Raw genomic sequence first — 20,266 nt, 5'->3', positions numbered from 1 at the left:
ATATTCAAGGCACTAATCAAAAAGCAGAGCATACGCTGCATTATAAAAAGCTCCAGAAATATGATATCCATAGTATATAACACGCCAGTTCAGCTATACGTAGCTTTAATTGTCATCCTTAAGATCGAGAAACTCGAGATCTCGCTCAACACTGAGCAGGCCCAACGCAAGCGAAGCCCGTTCTGCCTTGGGTATTTGGATACGGCGAACTTCGCCTGTCTCGACTTCGTGAATGAATCGATCGATCTGTCGTGGGTTCTGCCACCTTGCGACAGGCACTGGTTCGGTCTCCGGGGCACGTTGGTACGGAGGACCACGACCAAGCTGCGCCGCCTTGATCCAAGAGGATTCGCATCCAGTGGCAATGCGTTCTGCTGATTGCCAGCCCGTCAATCGAGTGATGTCCCGTAAGTGACGTATCACCCAATGCCGCTGTTTCTCATCCTGATACTAAGCAGTGTTAGTGAGTGGCTTTGTCTTGTCAGAGGTCTGTGGCTGGCAAAAATCATACCTCAATCGCTGCTACAAAAAGGCAGAAGCAACTCTCGATGAACGCAGCACTGACAAGAGTTGTGATCTCCGTTGCCTGTGAAACGTCTTCCGACAAGCCAGCTGCTATTCTGCCCAGTTTGTTCGAATATGGACCTGTCTGTCGTGCTGACATGCCAGCTGCTTGCATCGCCGCAGGAGGCATCGAAGGGTGGCATCGAACAAGATTTATCATGCCCATGTAAAAGTTCATCCAGATTCCGGCAACAGAGAACGTCCGATATTGCATCGTCATTCCGAATGGCGAGTCTCGTTTGTCTGAGAACTCTGGCTTGAGCGGTTGAAACTCCGGTCCTAGGCGGCTTTCATATGCTTCGAAGCCCCGCTTGATAGACTCCCACTCCTCAAGGGCAGCCTGGTAACTCGCGTCTGCATCGTGATCATCTGTAGAGTCACTCTGTGGCGATGTCTCGCGGGGTGGTGTAAAACCTCTTGGTACGTGGAACTTTCCATCCGTAGGAACGATACCAGGGAATGATGGTGGTGAACTGCCACCAGCTCCAGGAGGAGGTCCCCTGGCGAGACTTGCTTTTCGTTTTCTTGAAATATCTTTGGAAGAAAAGTCTGCAAGCCTGCCAAGTAAAAGCATAAGATGATCATACGATCCATATCTGTGAACCACGCATTAGCAACAATCGGGTCTATATGGTAAATCTCACTTACATAGCTTCAAGTTTTGAAATTGGTGCCCTGGGAGGACACTGAGACCAACATTCGTAGTTCATGCTGTAACAGTAAGCTTTAAGATCGAATGAAGAATACGTGAAGGGAGCTTACAAGAGTCTAGTACCTGCAAGCATGCTTTGATACACATCCATTTTGCAATACCACCAGAATAAATCTCGGATATTTTCGTAGTGCTCGATATCTCTATCGGTCACGGTCTGAGATAGGTCGATTGGTTGTTTTTCCCCAAGTCCATAGTCCTCTGCCGTTATATGCTGGCCAGAAATCGCCTGCAAAAGGCTGTAATCCAGGTCATTTAGTTCGCTCTGAGAGGGGATGCTCAGACCCGGGAAGAAGCTGTCCATTTGGTTCTGATTCTGGGCGTCTTTTTCTGCCTGCTTGTAACGTTTGACTGGCAGATATTTCCTTGACATTTGTCTAAGGGGTATTTCGCTAAACAAGATTCTGGCTCCAAGAAGATGATTGCACCATTTAGTATGATCCGAAGACCACACCTCAAAATACGACAACAGCAGTGTCGCGGCTACTGTTGCAGGTTGTGTTCGTCTGAGGGGTGTGTTGACGTTTCGAGCTATTCGGCGGATTGCCAAGTGATAGTGTTTCATTGCAGCTGTTGCTGGTATGTTTTGCAGCTTGGCTATTTGCAAGGCACCCAAGGCAAGCATAGAGTGAAGCAACGCGGGGTGGTTCAAAGATATGACGGGGAAAGTGTCTTGGTATTAGTTAATAACAGATTTCAATGCTGTCATGAGGGGTACATGACTTACAACTCCAAAGATTATTAGCTCCTTTCGGGGTAGGGTCGAACGAGTTCTCGCCAGTATGATCAAAAGGATGCCTTTCATACAATGACATGCTTGGGCCAGTAACTTGAATAAAGTGCATGAATATTTGCAACATTGCAGGATCCTTGAGTTCCGTTATGCGAGCTGTAGCTGTATAGTCAGAGAGAATATTGCATTGAGCAAATGTCGAAAAGGTTCGGACTCGTGTGCCGTTTGTGTCCCACGTTCCATTGAACTGCTTCATGACAGGTCCAAGAACTTGGCGAGGGTCTTGAACCTCATCGTCTGATTCACCCATCGAAGCATCATCCTCCGGCATTTCATAGTCGTCATAGTCGAAGTCAGGCTCAGGTATTCTGTGATTCAGCTCCTCCATCCTTTCTCTCCTGATGGCAACAGGTTTCAGCTGGTTACTACCCGCATAGGGGAGACCATCCTGTCCATTGTAAGGAGGTTCCTCATAGTGTTGTCGAGCGTCAGGGGGCGGCCTAGGATGTCCCATCGGTGGCTCGGGAGGCATCATACCGTTCGGTTGGTGATATGGATGAGGCATTGATGGAGCGTTGAAATCGTAGGGGTTAGGAGGCATAGCTCCTTGTGCATGAGCATAATGCCCGTAGGGTGCCGGTTGATGTCCATGATAGCCAAAAGCAGGTGGCTTAGGAGCAATCATAGGTAATGGGCCCTGAGAGGTCTTCGCTTGTAAGTGAGGGGCAAGGTGCGTAGATCCAGGAGGGTAATAAGCAGGTCCAAAAGGGCCTCCTTGTATCGCACCCATAGGGTCCTTGAATACAACACGTTGGTTGTAGCCCTCGCAATGGCGCTTAGATTTGATACAGTTGTTGCATATCGGCCTTCCTTCGTCGCATTTTATTCGACGCTTGCGACAAGCTGTTGTCAAGCTTGCATTAGTATCGTTGTGCTCGAGTCACACTCGCAAGGGGGAGATGGATCGACTCACTTAAACATCCGGTCTTTGTCCTTTTGCGAATGTTATTCCTCTTGCGATCTGTCTCTTCTCTTGATTCATCTTGCTGGTTGGAGTTTGCAGGGACCTTTTGGTTCGCAGATGTAGACGACGATCCAGTTTCTTGATCCATGATGAGGGGAGGAGACACAACACAGGTTCCAAGTAATTCTTGATCCGCACAAATCTCTCTCTAGTTTGAGTGGCAATTTTACATGACGTTGATGAGTGTGAAGGTCTGTGGTTCAAGCTTGAATCTTAAGCCATATTATCGAACGGCACTAGTTGTATTTTGCAGAGGAACGAACAATGGAATGCCGACTGAAGTGGTCTAAGAGGCTGTTGGCTAGAAGTTAGAGGCGATTCGATCGGGAAAAAGAAAATGGCTAATGGAACGGAACGAAGCAGAATTACAGATTGGGACGGGAGATATAAATGACTGCAGAAATATGACTTGGAATATCGAGAGTAGAAAACGGGAGGTTGCATACAACGGGATTGACTCAAGGGGAAGAAGAAGTGATGTAGTTCGGCCGAGGATTGCGTGAGAGAAAGCCAGAAGAGAAGGCAGAGCGCAGAGTAGAACAAGACAGCGGCCCAGAGCCTAGGAGCCGTCTATCAGTTGACTTATGGGGAAGCTTCTGGGGGCAGGTAATGGAGCAACTGAAACATGCTTGTGTAACTCGAGAGTCGGCGGTTTGCCAATTCAACTGGGCCGTCGGAGCGAGAACTTGTCTGGTCTGGCCTGGCCTGGTCTGTTCTGTTCTGTAGTTGGTCCCCTTGTGGGTTGAAGTATGGCCGGCGACAGGGACTCGCTCCCCAACTGCGGGCCAGGTCTAGATAGATGATGAACTTGTGCTCAGTGCTTTGTCTTGCCCATCTGCGAGGTGAACAGTGAGCTTAGGATGTCCTGTCTGAGTTTGACCCGCTGTCTCTTATAATAGATATTGTATGGTTTATCTCTCTTGGGTTCTTTTTACAGCCAAGAGACAGACAGACAGACAGACAGATGGAAGGATCCTCTACGTCTGGCCGCGGGGAAGAAAGAGGGGTTCAGTTGGTTCGATTGTAATAGCAAATGATGATTTTCCAAAAGTGTCCAAGTTTGTAGTAGTTAAAGTGATTTGGTGAGGAACAAGAAAGGGCCGAGGAAGGGCAGCGCAGCGCAGCACGGAAGCCGGAGATACTGAAGGAGTTAAGTCACCAAAGTACCGAGGCCGACAAGAGATTGAGGTGAAGTAGCTTGTTAGGGCCAAGTAGAACTTTGGCGAAAAGAGAGGTCAAAGATAGGATAACTATATGTGGTAACCAGGTCGGACGGTGGTGGAGTGGATGAATGGGGTTTATGGATGCTTGTGGTGGTTCTCCCGGTGTAGTAGTGTAGTGTAGTGGGGGGCTCCTTGGGCTCTTTCCGGTGATGGGTGATAGCGTCTGGGCGTAAGTACTCCGTAAATTGGCAGGCTTTAGTCTACCTGAGGTAGGTCCCATAGCGCACTTGTCTTCTTACACAGTGCAGTGATCCCCAAATGCCGGGCCCAATCAGATAATAGGAAGCTCGAGATTATAAGACAAGAACCCGGTTTACGGTGCTGGTAAGCTGCGTTAGGTCTTCTAACTCAGGTGATGAACCTATCACGGAGTAAAAGAATAGCAGGGTACAACGCAGTAGCCAGAGTAGAAGTGATAAAGATCCCTGGAGTGGACTCAGTGGAGAGGAGAGAGAGAAAAAAGGTGCCGAGGGCCCCGGTGGAAATGCCGGCAACTTCCTAATTCTGTTCATTACCCCAGATCAAAATTAGATCTGAGCATCTGATGAGTCTGAGACAGGAAAAGTAGAGTCAAAGCAACTCTCTCTAGGGCCAAGGGCAAGGATTAGTTAGGGGTGGGTATCACCAGGAGAAGCAAATGCAAATGCAATGCAATGGAGAGACACCAAATTTGTATTTTTGCCTGAATAACTATGAACCAGCATCAAAAGTCCTAGACTCCTAGGTTCTTTCGGTGACCATCATCATCATCATCAACTTGCTTTTTATAGACGAGGATGGATGATCAACAGCAGCACCTTTGAGGCACAGCAAAGGAATGAGTCCGCCTCGTTTCTGTGATGATGATGATGATGCTATCTCGAGTTGAAAATAGAAAGAACAAAAAGACACTGTTGCACCACTCGAGAAAAGGAAATGACAAAGAAATCTGTACTAAATCATGCCAGTAGTACACATACTCAGAAAACCAAGGACACTCAAGAGAGCAAACCACCCAAGTCCTTGCAGCAATCACAAGCACAGACAAAGTGATCAACATCGGCATCTCTCTTCTGAGGTAGCTTGCTTTTTTAGCAAATGGACAGGAATCATCACTAAGCCAAACAGATCAAGTCATCTCATGAGGCTAACAAGGACAAGACCTTCCGGGTGAGATGTCCCAGATGCCGACCGATACCAAATACGCTGCTGTACTGTGCCGTACTGTAGCATTGAGAAGGGGTTTCAAAGCCGCGCTTAGGGGGGAACTGCCGCTCCATCATATCACGCTGGGAACTTGGCTTGGCTTGGCTTGGACTTGAGGCACAGGCGCTAAAAGGCCAAGACACCGAAGCCCATCACCTTCCCCTCCTTTGCTTCCAAGAGACAAGTACCGTCGGTAGAGCAAAAATTGTCTTTGAAATTAGCATGGGAGTGGATTCCAATGTCTAATAAAACCTGTCAGTTGCAGAACTGAGTTAGTCCAGTGCAAATCCCGTCTTGGAACGGAGGGTGATGCAAATAACAGCATCTATCACTCAATATCTCATCAATCACAGGGGACTTCATTGACTGGACTGGGCAGACAGGGAATGGCCACGCTATGATATCAAGCAGTTTGCTGTCAAGGAGACAATACGTATCCGTAGAACTCAACCATGATATCAGTCGAAACAACGCCAAAAAAAAAACAAAAAAAAGACGCTATTGTCGAGAAATCAAAGTTTAGCTTCAAGTCTCAACTTTATTACGCCCGACAATTCCGATCTCAGCTCAACTCCAAGATCTTTTCGTATTGACAGCTCGCGTCTATCTGAGTACGATTGAAGCCTACGGCACAGGCTATGTCTATCGTATCTACCGTAACTCAGCCATTTCTCATTATTATTTTGGCATTCCCAGCCCTAAATGAGGCTCACCATGACGACCTGGCTGCTTCCATCACACCCTCTCATGTCCTAACATCCCCCTTTGAGCTCTTGTTGTGTGCTGGCTTGTGGAAAAAGGGGCAATCTAACTTGGTACTGCAATCTCGTCCCTAAAATCCTCCTCCTCCTCCTCCTCCTTCGAGACTAACGTTAACTTTACGGTCGGGCTCTTCTCGGACGGTTCCTTTCTTCCCGTCCGCCGAAGCCTCCGAACGAACGGCTGCCATAACGGAAATCCAACCTTATTACGATGGATACGATTACCAACTTCATCTCCATGCTTGTTACACAACGTCAACAGTCTAAGCCTTTCCCTTTTCCCGATATCAACCGATACCAAGCCCGTTGGGCCGTCAGGTGAGTCCAACCGTTGGTCGGTGAACGTTTCTGTCCTGTATTTCTCGATTGTTCAGTCTATACCAGGGCTTTCTGTACAATTGTAACCAACACTCATCAACATCCAATCCTTGTGATCATGGGCCAACTCTTGACGCAAATATCAGCTAACCAAGGTAGGGACCTTGGTGTCACACAAGCAGAGCACGGCGTTGCACACCCTTCGTTTCCCGTCTTGTCTATTGTCTAGAGTCTCTTATGTCTCTCACCAAGGTACGACAATGATCATTGCACAGTAGAACACACTGCCTTTGCGTAGCCTCAAGGTTCTCTGCATCATCTATAGGTCTGGTCTCATTCCGGCTTTGATCGCCATTGGAAGCTCATCCTTGCTGCCTATTATGCCGTGATCCCCGGCGCTGGGCTTTCGTTTCTTCGGTGTTGAAACCGTCGAGGTCCTCGCCCCTAAATCGACTAAAGTTGTTTGCGAGCAGCGATAGAGACATGTCTAAGACTCTTGAGTAGAATTCGGCGTTGAGAAGTGTCTCTATCTCGCTATTGTAGTCGTTGTACAGGCGCCTGCAAAATAACGTCATGACAACAAAGGTCTCTGGAGGCCTACGGTTAGTTATACCTGTGCCTCATACTCTACGTGTTTGTTCCACGAGTGCGAACCTTTGACGTGCACCTGGCCTTACGCAAGAGTCCTTAAGGACAATTTGTAGGTGCGATGGTGCCTCAGTTGAGCATTCAGGCAATTGGATCGAGAGACCGCAGCACGCTGTTGGTCTGTAGTATCATCACGACATCAGCTTCCCTTTATTATTATCTGTGAGCGCTTCTGGCACAGCTTGTTCTAGGCTTGATGTCACGGCATCGCAACCTTCTATTCATCGGCATGAAATCGTTGTGCCCAGCGAAATATTCAAAGTGGACAGCGCCACCTTGATCGATGCGAACCACGACCCCGATGCCTTTTGAGCATGTTTCTCGTGTTCCGATGTGGCATTCACAAAGGAACCCGGGGTTAGCGATGCTCGCTCGTCACAAATCACCGCAATCGTGTATTCATAGGACTGCATGTCCTTCCTTGGGCGTAGTCATAGGTCGGAACTCATGCACTCAAGGACATGTCGAGATATTCAATGCCACAGACGTAGGGCGGGTCACGATGGTTCGGCATCCCAATGTGTGTCTTGAGGCTCTTTTACTGTGTCCTGTGACTAAATAATGCAATGCTACCAGCTGCGAGTCAAACATCTGCACATAGCCGCTTTCTCGAAGGACATAATATGCAGTTGATGCTATGATTCGCGCGCAACAATAGGCGTAAGGTTGAAAGGGCCAATCCGCTACAATACTATGTGGTCTCTTTTCACTGTAGTTGCTTATCTGAGACCAAAACTTAGGCTCCATGGATATTGATGCATCATAGGGGGTAGTCGTTGGTCGGGTTGTTGTTGGTCAGCATGAATTACAACCGCACCACTCGAATTATTACCTTTCACAGTCTTACCAACGTCCAGTAAGTAACTTGTGAGCTTTGAAACCCCCAAAACATAATGTGAACTGCGGATCATGTTGTCTCATTAAACAAGCGAGCATTCCAGCATTTTGGGTGGAGGACTTTGAGCATCGGGGATACGGACAGTGAATCCCGTTCGGAAGACACCATGTTTACATGGAGATGTGAGACATTTTTGAAGACATCTATTTGTGAGTTGATGTCTTCGCTCTTCAGAAGGGCAGAACTTGTAGAATTGTTCAGAGAACAGTGATACTCTGGTCAGCTAAGGATGCTCAGTCAGAAAAATGAAGATTGTGCTGCTATCGATAGACGAATGTGTAATTATTACTATTTCTATTGAAGAATTATCTCTAATCATAGAGTTCATGTATAAGCTTCGCTATGCACCTCGATATTCGAAATAGAAGTCGTTATCCTTCAAGCTTGAATGATACTGCCTTATTGGGTGGGGTTCGTTAACATCCACAATAGGCAGGTGCACGGGCCATATTTATCTGCCCAGACTCTCAGGTACGTACCTCCAGCAAAATTCAGATCTACGAAATTTATCAAGCGAAACTTCCATCAGCATCAAACTCATCAACCACAACCAAACATTTAATCACTTCCAATCAGAAAATGTTTGCTGTTCCAGGATGGTCCGTCTCAGCGGATGGCCTCAAGTCTGAGGCCCCCGGCCAAAACAATAATAACAGCGCGCCCGGCAAAAAGTCCAATAAGCGCAAGCGCAACAACAACAACAACAACAACAACAACGCTACTGAGAATGTCACAGCTTCGACTGTCGCTGATCTTTGGGAGTCCGTGATTGAGGGAAAGAAGACTGAGCAAACCAAGTCTGAAAAGGCTGCCAAGAGGCAGAAGAAGCAGAAGAAGGCTAAAGATGGTGAGGATGAGAAGATGAAGGAGGTCGATGAGACGAAGGAGGATAAGAAGGAGTGTGATGATGATGAGCAGCCCAAACCCAAGAAGGAGAAGAAGGACAAAAAGCAGAAGCAAAAACAGAAGTCTACCGAGGACTCAACAGAAACCACCACTTCACCAGCAAAGGCCGTCGTTGCAAAGACAGCACCTCTGCCTCCTGCTCCTCCCAAGCTCACTCCCCTACAAGCTTCTATGAGAGAGAAGCTCATCTCAGCACGATTCCGCCACCTCAATGAGACACTCTACACCCGCCCCTCCGAGGAGGCCTTCAATCTCTTCGATGAGTCCCCCGAGATGTTCGACGAGTACCATGAAGGTTTCCGTCGTCAGGTCAAGGTCTGGCCTGAGAACCCTGTCGACAGCTTCCTCAAGGATATCCGCACACGCGGCAAGGTCCGTCAACAAGGTAAAGGCAGACCTGGAGCTCCTCCTACGCCTTTGGCTAAGACACCGCTACCTCGTACACAACAAGAGTGTACCATCGCCGATCTCGGCTGTGGTGATGCTCGTCTTGCAGAGGCTCTCCAGTTGGATGGCAAGAAACTCAAGGTTAATGTCAAAAGCTACGACCTCCAGAGCCCAAGTCCTTTAGTCACCAAGGCTGATATCGCCAACCTGCCTCTTGCTGATGGTTCCGTCAACGTCGCTGTCTTTTGTCTTGCCCTCATGGGCACCAACTGGGTTGATTTCATCGAGGAGGCCTATCGCATTCTCCACTGGAAGGGTGAGCTCTGGGTTGCCGAGATCAAGAGCCGCTTTGGTCCCGTTAGAAACAAGAACGCCCCTGTAACCCACAGTGTTGGCAACCGCAAGAAGAACGCAATGGCCGGCAAGAAAGGCAAGAAGGGTGCTGATAACGATGCCGAGCATGATGAGGATCTGGCAGTAGAGGTCGACGGCATGGATGATCGCCGCCGCGAAACAGATGTTTCGGCGTTCGTCGAGGTGCTCAGGTCGCGCGGTTTTGTTCTCCAGGGAGATCGAGAGGCCATCGATCTGTCCAACAAGATGTTTGTCAAGATGCACTTTATTAAAGGAGCATCACCCACAAAGGGAAAGCATGTCAAGGAGCAGGAGGCCCCCAAGGGTAAGAGGGGCATTATTCGCAGGATAGATCCCATCGATGAGCAGCCTGAAGTTAACGAGGCTTCTGTCCTGAAGCCTTGCGTCTACAAGATCCGGTAGAGACAGCCGGCAAGAGGGTTTCCATAGATTAAGTCAGTTCCTGCGATGAACAATACCCGCACCAAAAGCTAATGAGCAATTTGTACTTCATAACTACCAACGTTTGAACCTTGTATCTTGAATACTCCGATATGTCATGCCACATTATAGCGAAATGGTCGTGCCTGTTCCCTAACCATCCCGCCCCATTTGTAGACAATGAAATCTTTCTATCCGCCCGCTAAAATACGGGAGAGTGGGATACTCACCTATCATTATGATCCTCTATGTTATTCATTTTTCCCCCTTGATCTTTTCCTGTCACTATCCAGTGTGAGGTAGTGTTCACGCCACTAGAAGAAAATCAAACCGGCAGCAACATCCGGGTCGCCCTCTGCGGCCTGGAGGGCCTGAATAGCTTGCTCCCGAGTGGCACCCATCGAGATAAGGCTCTCGATCGCTTGTGGCGAGATGTTTGTTGTTGTCGTGGCAGGCTGTGCAGCAGGACGCGCTTGGGATGCAGAGGGGGCGGGAGCTGCAGCTGCAGCAGGGGATGGTGCAGACTGAGCGGCTTGCGGTCTGGCAGGGATCTGCTGTTGGTGCTGGCCAGGAGGCACAACGGCTCCGGTACGTTGTCCGATTGCTGTGCCATCGGGGCCAGGCAAAGTTGGCTCTTGTGCAGCCGCCTCCTCTTCCGCCTTGGGGATCTCAGCCTCTCCCAAAAAGGGAATCATTTCACCTTGGATAATGAGCTTGTCTCTAGCCAGATCAATAGTGGCCTGGTGTCGTTTCAACATGTCGAGACCAAGCAAAAGGTCAACTGATCGGCCCTCCATGACAGTGAAGCTGCAGGGGAGGAACAGGTTTCCAATTTTGATCTGGGCGGAATGAACACGGCCGATGATTCTTGCTGTTCCGACACCGTGAGCTACACCAGCAAATCGAGTATCGATCAGTCTCATTATGCCACAGGCCTCAGCACATGAGGGAGACATGATAGTGGCTTGAGCACCGGAGTCCACAAACGCCTTGACTGGGTGGCCATTTACCTCTACATCAACGTAGAGCATGTGAACTCTTCCGAAAACTGGGTTCGAATGGTGTCAATTGCAGTTCATAGCTGTCATTTCAAAGACTTACCTTCGGGGTTGTGTTCCATAGCATTTTGCAAGTTCTCCATGACTCGCTCCTGTCGAATCATCTCCTCAATCTTTCTCTGGTTCTCAACGTTGAAAGGGTCATCGTTCAGTCTCTCGATCTCCCGCTGTCGTTCCTGGCGCTCGCGTTGCTCTCGATTCTGACTGTCATGGAAGATTTGTGCAAAGCGGGCAGGGTTGTCGACGGCTGCCGCCAGTTCTGGGTGTTGTGACTGAAGTTGTTGTCTCAGGGCGGGCTGGCCAAGAACCTGAAGGCGGATGAGCTCAGGATCCTGCTCGTTCTGGGCTGGTCTCCTAGGCTGAGGGCGTCGAGGTTGTTCTGGTACACCAGTGCTTCCTCGCATATCTCTGACGTGCACGGCCAACATCTCTCCATCCACGATCTGCAGCTGCTCCATGGTCTGGGTATCATCCGAAATTAGGCGGCCGTTGTGGTAGATGTGCTGCGAGGTTGGAGGAACGGTCGATTCTGCCTGAATAGACTCACGAAGGGTAGCGAGTGTCATGTCGGGAAAGATCTCGAGGGTGAGCAGACTATCCTGCTCCCCAGCCTGGGGGTTGAATATGTTAAGGGTGATGCGCCTGTTGTCAGTTAGCCTCCAATAGCCGGAGATAACGTAAATATGTCCGGGCAGTGAACTAACATTGTGATGTCTGTTGTTGTTCGTCTGATATTTTCCCTGGGTATGTTTGAAGTGTTTAAGTTTAGGCCAGAGAGGACGAAAGAAAGTCGTCGAGGGCTCTCGAGAAAGTGGCTGGTCGTGAGAAGAGAGGAGTAGGCGTGGCCACGAGGGTGGCTAAGAAAAGAAAGCCCAAACAACTACTTAGCTACCTAAGCACAATACTGTAACAGCTCCTGAGGTAAGGTACCCACTGGGGATCTTCAAAAATAGGAGCCCAAAGTGCCTAAGAAAAGTAAGTCGGCGTGGTAAGCGATTAGTTGAAGATGATTGAAGTGAAAACGATCGTGAATTTAGTGCACGAGGTTGGTTGGTGTAAAATAAAAATAAAAGATCGGAGAGGAAAGAACAGATGAAGATGGAGATAGATGCAGGTGCAGGCTGGTGCAAGCAGTTGCACATAAAGTTCCAAGCAAGCTACTGGCTAACGTTGGAGCTATTGGAGGGGCTGTTTCCGCTGCCGTTTAGGTTCCGCTGGACCTGAGGGGTAGTTTGCCGCTTGATGCTTAATAAAGAGCAATTGTAGCTCTGAGATCACTCAGCTTCGCTTCTCACACTGGTTTCATATGTTGTCATGAGAGCAAGGAGTTTTTTATAGCTTACCCCAATTGAGGAAGAATACAGGGTAACGGTACATGTATACAGTTGCTTTGCGGTTCATCGTACCTGTAACAGTACCAGTCATCGACTTACATCATACTGCACCCCTCCATTCTGCCCTACCGTAGCTCGGGCCAAGAAGGTCATCAGCCAACCAAGTTCCATATAATAAGAGCATTCTTGACATGGATGGATATTCAAGTTTCTCTTATGGTTACCTCAAAAACCCCCATCTCAATCCTTCTGACGAGATATTTCCTGTTTTCGCTGTCAGCGGGCTTGCATTGTATCCCTCATGTACCTCTAGGCACAACTGCACATACGCACGCTCACAGTCAAGGACCACGCAACTGCTGGAAGCCGACGGAAGCCTATGGATGCTGATTACCTACAGTACAGTTCGTTCGGACATGATTGCGGAGAACCAGGCGCCATTGACGATGACGAATGAGTGCTCTTTATGCAGCCAGGCAAAGGGGACAGAGCGCTCTATGGGTCAAGGAGGTGACCGTGGAAGGGGACGCAAGAAAATATAGCACATCTATCGTGAGTGACAAAAAGACTTAGTTGGGGCTCTTATATATATAGCAGGCCCTGGACTAATCCTTTTTGGCACCTCATTCAAGGTCTGCAGCTTTCTTACTCCCTGAGAGTGACATATCCTTACAAATGCTACTGTATGTACAGCACTACTCCCAGGTTCCTTGTCCTCGCAGATCCAGCATTGGTAACCAGATCGGGCGAAATGCAACGATTCTGTTCCAAAGAAGGCGTCATGCATAGGCCCCTTGGTTTACATACATAACTAAACCCCAACCGCTCCTGTGATATTGAAGGCCTCACTGGGGAGAGAACGTGGGATATGCTTTCGCGATTTCGTGGCATACCAGGATAAAGGAACCCGGGATTGCATGCGGCTGCTGCCGTTTCAGGGACCCCCCAACTGCTGATCGTCTTGGTTACAGCAACAGGGAGGTCGCCCCGGGGAGGCACAGAATGATCTCCTGCAGGACTGCCACCTGGAGGCACAGAAAGGCACCCTTGGTTTGAACATGCATGCTATAGGCTTGCTGTTCCGGTGTGCCGTTGCCTGGGCCAAGCAAGATTTTTCACTGTTAAGACTGCTAGTAAGGTTTCATCATGGTTATCGTGAACTGATCGACGTTGAGGTGAAGTTGAGACCATTATTTATTTATCTATCTGTGACTGTCACCGTGTAAGGTTTCATACGAGGTACAGTATTCTCAGCAGCCACGTTTCTGTACCCTTGTTACCTGACCGTCGTTAAAATTCCGAATTAACATAATATCAATGCCTATCGTCTCAGACAGGTATGTTGAAAAGCTTAACAACAACCTTGTCCACCATTGACTTATTAATTGCTGGACGTTGGTCTTCGTATTCAGATTACCCTAGACACCTGAGATGGCATCTCCCAACCATCACCACATCAATGAGTTCCTTCTTGATATTTATTGACCTGGCAGCTGCTTGACTCATTTTCATCTGCAATTTGCCGTGACTTCCTATTCTGTTTGTTCTCCTTTGTTGAGGTCACGCGACTTTTGATATGTCATGTGCCAGACCCAAGCTACCACTGGCGATGGAGACGGAACAAGCTCTCCCCGCTCATGAACCCATCGGGACGAGAATGGTAAAGTTGGGAAGACAATTTTCGAAGGTCGGTTCGACACCATTTTCACTATTTGTGACATCGTCAACAGTCGTGCAGCACTCTCACAAGCTCTGGAACCAAACTGTCACAACGCCCTGAAGCCATTGTCACCTATACCCACTGATTGAGACTGGCCCCATTCCGGCGCCGGCCTCACTGCATCATCCGATCGCTCGGCATTCGTGGGTCCACCAGAAGTTGAATGGGCAAACAGGATAACTAAACCCGTCGTCCCATGACGTTTTATTCACTGTCAAACGAGTCTGAGTCTCTCTGTGTGATTCAGTAACCAAAAACTCACCCGATTTCTGAGCCAAACGGGGTACATACAAACCTCCTCAACGCTTCACACCTGAAGACGCCTGTGCCTCATACCAACGCTCATTGTGCACGGGTGAGCTTTAATTCCTCTCGTCGCATCAAATCATATCATCAAGAGACAACATCAAATTTGCAATATAATCTCAACGCAAGCACAATCGACGAAACAGAAAGATCTTCTGCGACAGCTCTCACTACTCGAAAAAGGCCCATAAATCTCACCTGCAGCTTTTATTCTGACGACCGACTTATACTGAGGTAGTACCTCTAGTAACCATCTATCACCGGCTCAAGACCCTTTCAGGGCTCACCTTTCAACGTGGCAACCGAAACTCAAACCCTCATGGGAAGCATGGAAAAGAAGAAGAACAATGAATTCGCTTCTGCCGCCAGAGATATGATCTTCTCCGGCGGCGTATTCGAAAACCTGGAGAACGACGATTCTGACGGCGCCATCGACGACGGAGACGCAGATGAGGACATGGTCAATTCAAAAAGAAACTTCTGTCAAATGAGAATCCAGAAGAGGAACTCAGAAGCTGGCCTTCTGAAGAAGGTCATTCCCTTTCACTGGGCTCCTATGCTCTCGCCCCTGACCGAGAACGATATCGATACATGCGTTACTCTTGAAAATGTCGCACTTTCAGAAGCGAGGTATAGATCAACACGTGAAAAGGCAAGTCATGATATATGGGTACCAATTCGTTGTTTGGATGGCAATGGGACCACCAGCTCAGGTCAGATTTGCTAACTAGCAAAACAGATCGAATATCGTATTCGGAAATCAGGGGTCTGCTACGGTTTGTTCAATACCGTGAGGCCAAGTGATGTTAAGAAGATCTCTCTTACAACGATGCAACACAGTCGGCCAGTCGAGTCAGGACGATGCGATGGAGCCAAACATGTCATGTTTGCGCACGTCCTTGCAACACTTGGAACCCACCCAGTCGTAACTGATGCCGACATGGCCATGCCCGAGAAATGGAGAGACTCGAAAGCAAGCAAAGGTTCACCTCTAGGCCATCAATCTTCTGGGAGAACAATCTGTCTCCATTCTTTCATCGTGTGCCCAGAGGTCCAGGGAGTTGGCGTCGGAAAAACGGTGATGAAGTCATACCTCGAGCTTATGAATGTATCTGGAATGGCTGATCGAGTTGCCATAATTTGCCAACCGGTAAGCAGCCATAATTGACACCTGAAATTCGGGTCAAGCTAACATGCCAAAGTACGCGATCCAATTCTATAAGTGCTTTGGATTCAAAGACCTTGGTCCAAGCACAGAAGCCCTTGCTGGTCAAGGCTGGCATGCCATGGTCAGTGATACCTCCATAACATAAACTGAAAGCCACTGACATACGACTAGGTGCTCGAACTCCGTGGTCCTACGAGAAAGACCAAGGAGGAACCCACACGGAGGAACAAGGAAGGGGACTCTCCAACATCAAAGGCGAAGAAATCGCCATCATAGATTTTTACAGGCTTGTTGCCAGCTTTTTTTTTTTCTTTTCTTTTTGGGCAGTTGATCAATGAGTCTCCGCTCAAGAAGCATCTGTTGCTTCATCTCACTTCACATCACCAAGATATCACCAAAGTAGCCGCACCACCGAAAATAATGAGATAGCTGGTCTATAAAAACCGCATTTGCGTGTTCAAATTCTTTTTTTTATTTCCCATTCCGTCTATTTTGTGACCCTTTGATATCATAACCTCATCCGTTCAACACCATTTTCTTTTCTTCCATACGGTAAGTACTTAGTCGCTGGCCTTGTACTTGAGACGGTACTCCTCAGTTCGCTTGATGTCGTCCTCTGAAGCAAAGCTCTTCATGCCAGCAATGATATCATCGAGGGTCAGGATAGCGAAGATGGGAATGCCATACTCCTTTCGCAACTCGCCAATGGCACTGGGGCCAGGCTTGGACTCATCACCATCGGTAGCAGGGAGCTTCTCCATGCGGTCGAGGGCAACGACGATACCAACAACGATACCGCCCTCCTTTCGGATCTTGTCGATGGCCTCACGCTTGGCAGTTCCAGCAGTGATGACATCGTCAACGATGAGGATCTTCTTTCCCTTCAGAGGCGCACCGACAATGTTACCGCCCTCACCGTGGTCCTTGGCCTCCTTGCGATCGAAAGAGTAAGAGACACGGTCGAGGTTCTCAGGGGCGATCTCGCCAAGTTTGACAGCGATGGAGGACGCAAGAGGAATACCCTTGTAAGCGGGACCAAAGATGATATCGAAGTCAAGGCCGGTCTCTTGCTGAGCCTCAGAGATGGACTTGGCGAAAGCGGTAGCAATGGCGCCGGCGAGACGAGAAGTGTGGAAGAGGCCGGCGTTGAAGAAGTAGGGTGAGATGCGCTTTGACTTGAGCTCAAAGCTGCCAAACTTGAGGATCTCGCCAGTGATGGCGGCCTGCAAGAATTCTTGCTTGTAGGGGGCGAGTTGAGAAGACATGGCTATTTATGTGGTTATATATGAATTGGTATAGGTCAAGATTGGGAGTGAATGTTTCTAAAGCAAAGTTTGCGATCCCCTCTTGCAGGTCTCTCTCTCAGTGGTGTTGAGCCCGGAGCCGGCCTTGGACCCTTCGGGTTCAATGTATGGCAGCGGGGTTGAGGTGGGGGAGATGCAGATAAAGAAGTACCATAAAAAAGTTCGGTTAGCAGAGAGAACGGGACCAAGTATATCAAGACATGATTTTTATGTTCTATATAATGTAATTATCTTCAATAAACACTCACTTAAGGAATCAACAACATTGTATAAATACTATAATATTCTTTCAACCCATTGTCAACTCCTCTAGAACTGAGACTGCCCGAGTCCATCACACAAAAAAGTGACTTCTCTCTTATCGATAAGAAATCAGACTGACCGCCACGACCCACTAAGAAAAAATATTCGATCCAACTAAATTTTGCCATCTCTGATACCTCTTCTTCGAGCGACGAGCGACACTTTCTCTCCGTCCGTCTCTATCCTTTTTGATACCCCCCAAAAAACAAATCCAACTCCAAAAATACCAGATCGCCCAAGATGAAGACGACCTGGAAGGACATCCCCCCGGTGCCTACTCAGCAGGAGTTTCTGGATATTGTTCTGAGCCGGACCCAGCGCAAGCTGCCAACGCAGATTCGCGCTGGTTTCAAGATCAGCCGTATTCGAGGTTTGTGACTTTTGTCTCGCCACAGCCAGGACCGCAGTAGATCACTAACATAGGCTCCCACAGCTTTCTACACTCGAAAGGTCAAGTTCACACAGGAGACCTTCTCAGAGAAGTTCGGCGCCATCCTCGAGAGCTTCCCTCGTCTGCAGGACATCCACCCTTTCCACAAGGATCTCCTCAACACCCTCTACGATGCCGACCATTTCAGAATCGCCCTCGGTCAGATGTCTACCGCCAAGCATCTGATTGAGACCATCTCCCGCGATTATGTCCGTCTCCTCAAGTACGGCCAGTCTCTGTTCCAGTGCAAGCAGCTCAAGAGGGCCGCTCTCGGTCGCATGGCCACCCTCATTAAGCGACTCAAGGACCCTCTTATGTACCTCGATCAGGTCCGCCAGCATCTCGGACGTCTGCCCTCGATCGACCCCAACACTCGAACCCTGCTCATCTGCGGTTACCCCAATGTTGGAAAGTCTAGTTTCCTCAAGAGCGTTACTCGCGCCGATGTCGACGTTCAGCCCTATGCTTTCACCACAAAGAGTCTGTTTGTCGGTCACTTCGACTACAAGTATCTCCGCTTCCAGGCCATCGATACTCCTGGTATTTTGGATCACCCTCTAGAGGAGATGAACACCATTGAGATGCAAAGTATCACTGCCATTGCCCATTTGAGATCCGCCATTATGTACTTTATGGATCTTTCAGAGCAGTGCGGATATACAGTCAGCGCCCAGATTGCCCTATTCAAGAGCATCAGGCCTCTGTTCTCCAACAAGCTTGTCTTCGTTGTTGTCAACAAGATTGATGTTACTCGACCCGAAGACCTTGAGCCCGAGCTTCAGGCTGAGCTGCAAAGCATCCTCAAGTCTGGTGAGGTCGAGATGCTCCAATTGTCCTGCAACACCCAGGAGGGTGTTCAGGAGGTCAAGAATGCCGCTTGCGAGCGCTTGATCGCTGAGCGTGTTAACCAGAAGCTCAAGGCTGGTACCAACAGCAGCGGAAACATCGGTGGCCGTCTGGCTGATGTTATGTCCCGTATCCACGTTGCTCAGCCCATGGGTGGTCAGAGTCTTGAGACTTTCATCCCCGAGGGTGTCAAGGACCGCAAGAAGTACGACAAGACCGACCCCGAGCGCCGAAGACTCGCTCGTGATGAGGAGGAGGAGAACGGTGGCGCTGGTGTCTTCAACGTCGACATGAAGGCCGGCTACATGCTCGCCAACCCCGAGTGGAAGTACGACAAGATCCCCGAGATCTACGATGGCAAGAACGTCTACGACTTTATCGATCCCGATATTGAGGCCAAGCTCCAGGCTCTTGAGGAAGAGGAGGAGAAGCTCGAGGCTGAGGGCTTCTACGAGTCTGATGAGGACATTGAGGATGACGAGGAGGCCGAGGTCATGCGCAAGGCCGAGCTGATCCGCGAGAAGCAGCAGCTCATCCGCAACGAGGCCCGCATGAAGAAGCGTCTCAAGAACCAGGCCATCATTCCCCGCAAGCAGATGAAGAAGCCTCTCTCCGAGTTCGAGGATGCCCTCGACCAGCTCGGTGTCGACACCACCGATATTGCCGAGCGTGCTCGCTCAAAGTCTCGTCCTCGCGGCCGTTCCACATCTCGCATGGGTACCGAGGACCCCGATGCCATGGATGTCGACGGTGGTCGCAGCAGCACTCCCCGCGAGCGTATGCGCTCTATGAGCCGACCTCGAAGCCGTGCTCCTACTACCAGCCGCCGCGACGATGGTGTCGCAGACGAGGCCACTCGATCCAAGGCCGATCGTATCGCCAGGCTCAACCAGAAGCGCATGAACCGCATGGCCCGACAGGGAGAGGGCGATCGACACACAACCGCCTCCATCACCAAGCACTTGGTAAGTTTTACTCACATCCATATTTATCTCAGAACGATAACTAACACATCACTTTCAGGTCGTCGGAAAGCGTGGTATGGGCAAGACAAACCGCAGATAGAGAGCCAACACCAGGCTTCCCTTTCTTCCACCACATTTGGTTGTCTTTCTCTCTTTTCCGGCATATTTTCGCGGGTTCGCGGGCTGTGGGTTTGCCTGGGAGTTTGGGCGTATAGGAAAATGGATTGCGATTCCTTCGCTGCGTACGTACGTGCTTGATAAGGAAAAAGAATAACTTGCGTGTCGCGTTGTTGCTTGGGATGAAGAAGCTCTGTCCGAGTTCACCTAGATAGTAGATATCACGGCGCCTCCTTGAGAAGTACTAGAAAAGGGGCTGCCAAACTTTTCTTTCCTTCTCTTTAACAGATCATGATTTATGAAGCATATAAAAGTTTCAATCAAATTTCATATTATCCACCCAAAATATTATATTTGTGTATACAGTTCAACAATATTCATTTGACTTGTCGTGTGAGATGCTATCGAAAGAGGTATAATGAGATTGTGCCCAAGACGCACCATCGGTATCGGCCAATCTTCTGAAATAGCAAAACAATCCTCCTACCCTGCCGGCTCTGTTACAGTGGTGTGGCCTTGTTACTCTTTTATCCTATTTGCTAGGAAGGTCGCTGAGATTCT

The 20,266-nt window shown here is 49.0% G+C and overlaps 6 protein-coding genes across 6 annotated transcripts; 3 read left to right on the top strand and 3 right to left on the bottom strand.

Annotated features, from left to right (window-relative positions):
* Positions 1–105: 105 nt before the first annotated feature.
* FPRO_02511 (uncharacterized protein) lies at positions 106–3,121 on the bottom strand (the record flags this gene model as incomplete). The annotated part of the gene is made up of 6 exons (XM_031227380.1): positions 106–450; positions 512–1,160; positions 1,213–1,275; positions 1,327–1,948; positions 2,004–2,912; positions 2,983–3,121. The coding sequence occupies 6 exons, from the start codon at positions 3,119–3,121 to the stop codon at positions 106–108; spliced, it is 2,727 nt and encodes a 908-aa protein (XP_031077822.1).
* A 5,524-nt stretch (positions 3,122–8,645) lies between these two features.
* FPRO_02512 (uncharacterized protein) lies at positions 8,646–10,136 on the top strand (the record flags this gene model as incomplete). Its single annotated transcript, XM_031227379.1, has 1 exon — positions 8,646–10,136. One exon carries the CDS (start codon positions 8,646–8,648, stop codon positions 10,134–10,136), a length of 1,491 nt encoding a protein of 496 aa, XP_031077821.1.
* A 332-nt stretch (positions 10,137–10,468) lies between these two features.
* FPRO_02513 (uncharacterized protein) lies at positions 10,469–11,778 on the bottom strand (the record flags this gene model as incomplete). Its single annotated transcript, XM_031227378.1, has 2 exons — positions 10,469–11,202; positions 11,256–11,778. 2 exons carry the CDS (start codon positions 11,776–11,778, stop codon positions 10,469–10,471), a joined length of 1,257 nt encoding a protein of 418 aa, XP_031077820.1.
* A 3,113-nt stretch (positions 11,779–14,891) lies between these two features.
* Positions 14,892–16,016, top strand: FPRO_02514 (uncharacterized protein; the record flags this gene model as incomplete). Its single annotated transcript, XM_031227377.1, has 4 exons — positions 14,892–15,242; positions 15,312–15,722; positions 15,775–15,861; positions 15,912–16,016. The coding sequence occupies 4 exons, from the start codon at positions 14,892–14,894 to the stop codon at positions 16,014–16,016; spliced, it is 954 nt and encodes a 317-aa protein (XP_031077819.1).
* Positions 16,017–16,300: 284 nt separating this feature from the next.
* FPRO_02515 (putative orotate phosphoribosyltransferase) lies at positions 16,301–17,005 on the bottom strand (the record flags this gene model as incomplete). Its single annotated transcript, XM_031227376.1, has 1 exon — positions 16,301–17,005. One exon carries the CDS (start codon positions 17,003–17,005, stop codon positions 16,301–16,303), a length of 705 nt encoding a protein of 234 aa, XP_031077818.1.
* A 582-nt stretch (positions 17,006–17,587) lies between these two features.
* Positions 17,588–19,688, top strand: FPRO_02516 (putative GTP-binding protein; the record flags this gene model as incomplete). Its single annotated transcript, XM_031227375.1, has 3 exons — positions 17,588–17,717; positions 17,781–19,588; positions 19,647–19,688. 3 exons carry the CDS (start codon positions 17,588–17,590, stop codon positions 19,686–19,688), a joined length of 1,980 nt encoding a protein of 659 aa, XP_031077817.1.
* Positions 19,689–20,266: the final 578 nt, after the last annotated feature.

This window comes from Fusarium proliferatum (genome assembly GCF_900067095.1).
Source record: "Fusarium proliferatum ET1 genome assembly, contig: FPRO_scaffold002, whole genome shotgun sequence".
Lineage (NCBI taxonomy): Eukaryota > Fungi > Ascomycota > Sordariomycetes > Hypocreales > Nectriaceae > Fusarium > Fusarium proliferatum.
This window is presented reverse-complemented; position numbering and strand designations above follow the sequence as displayed.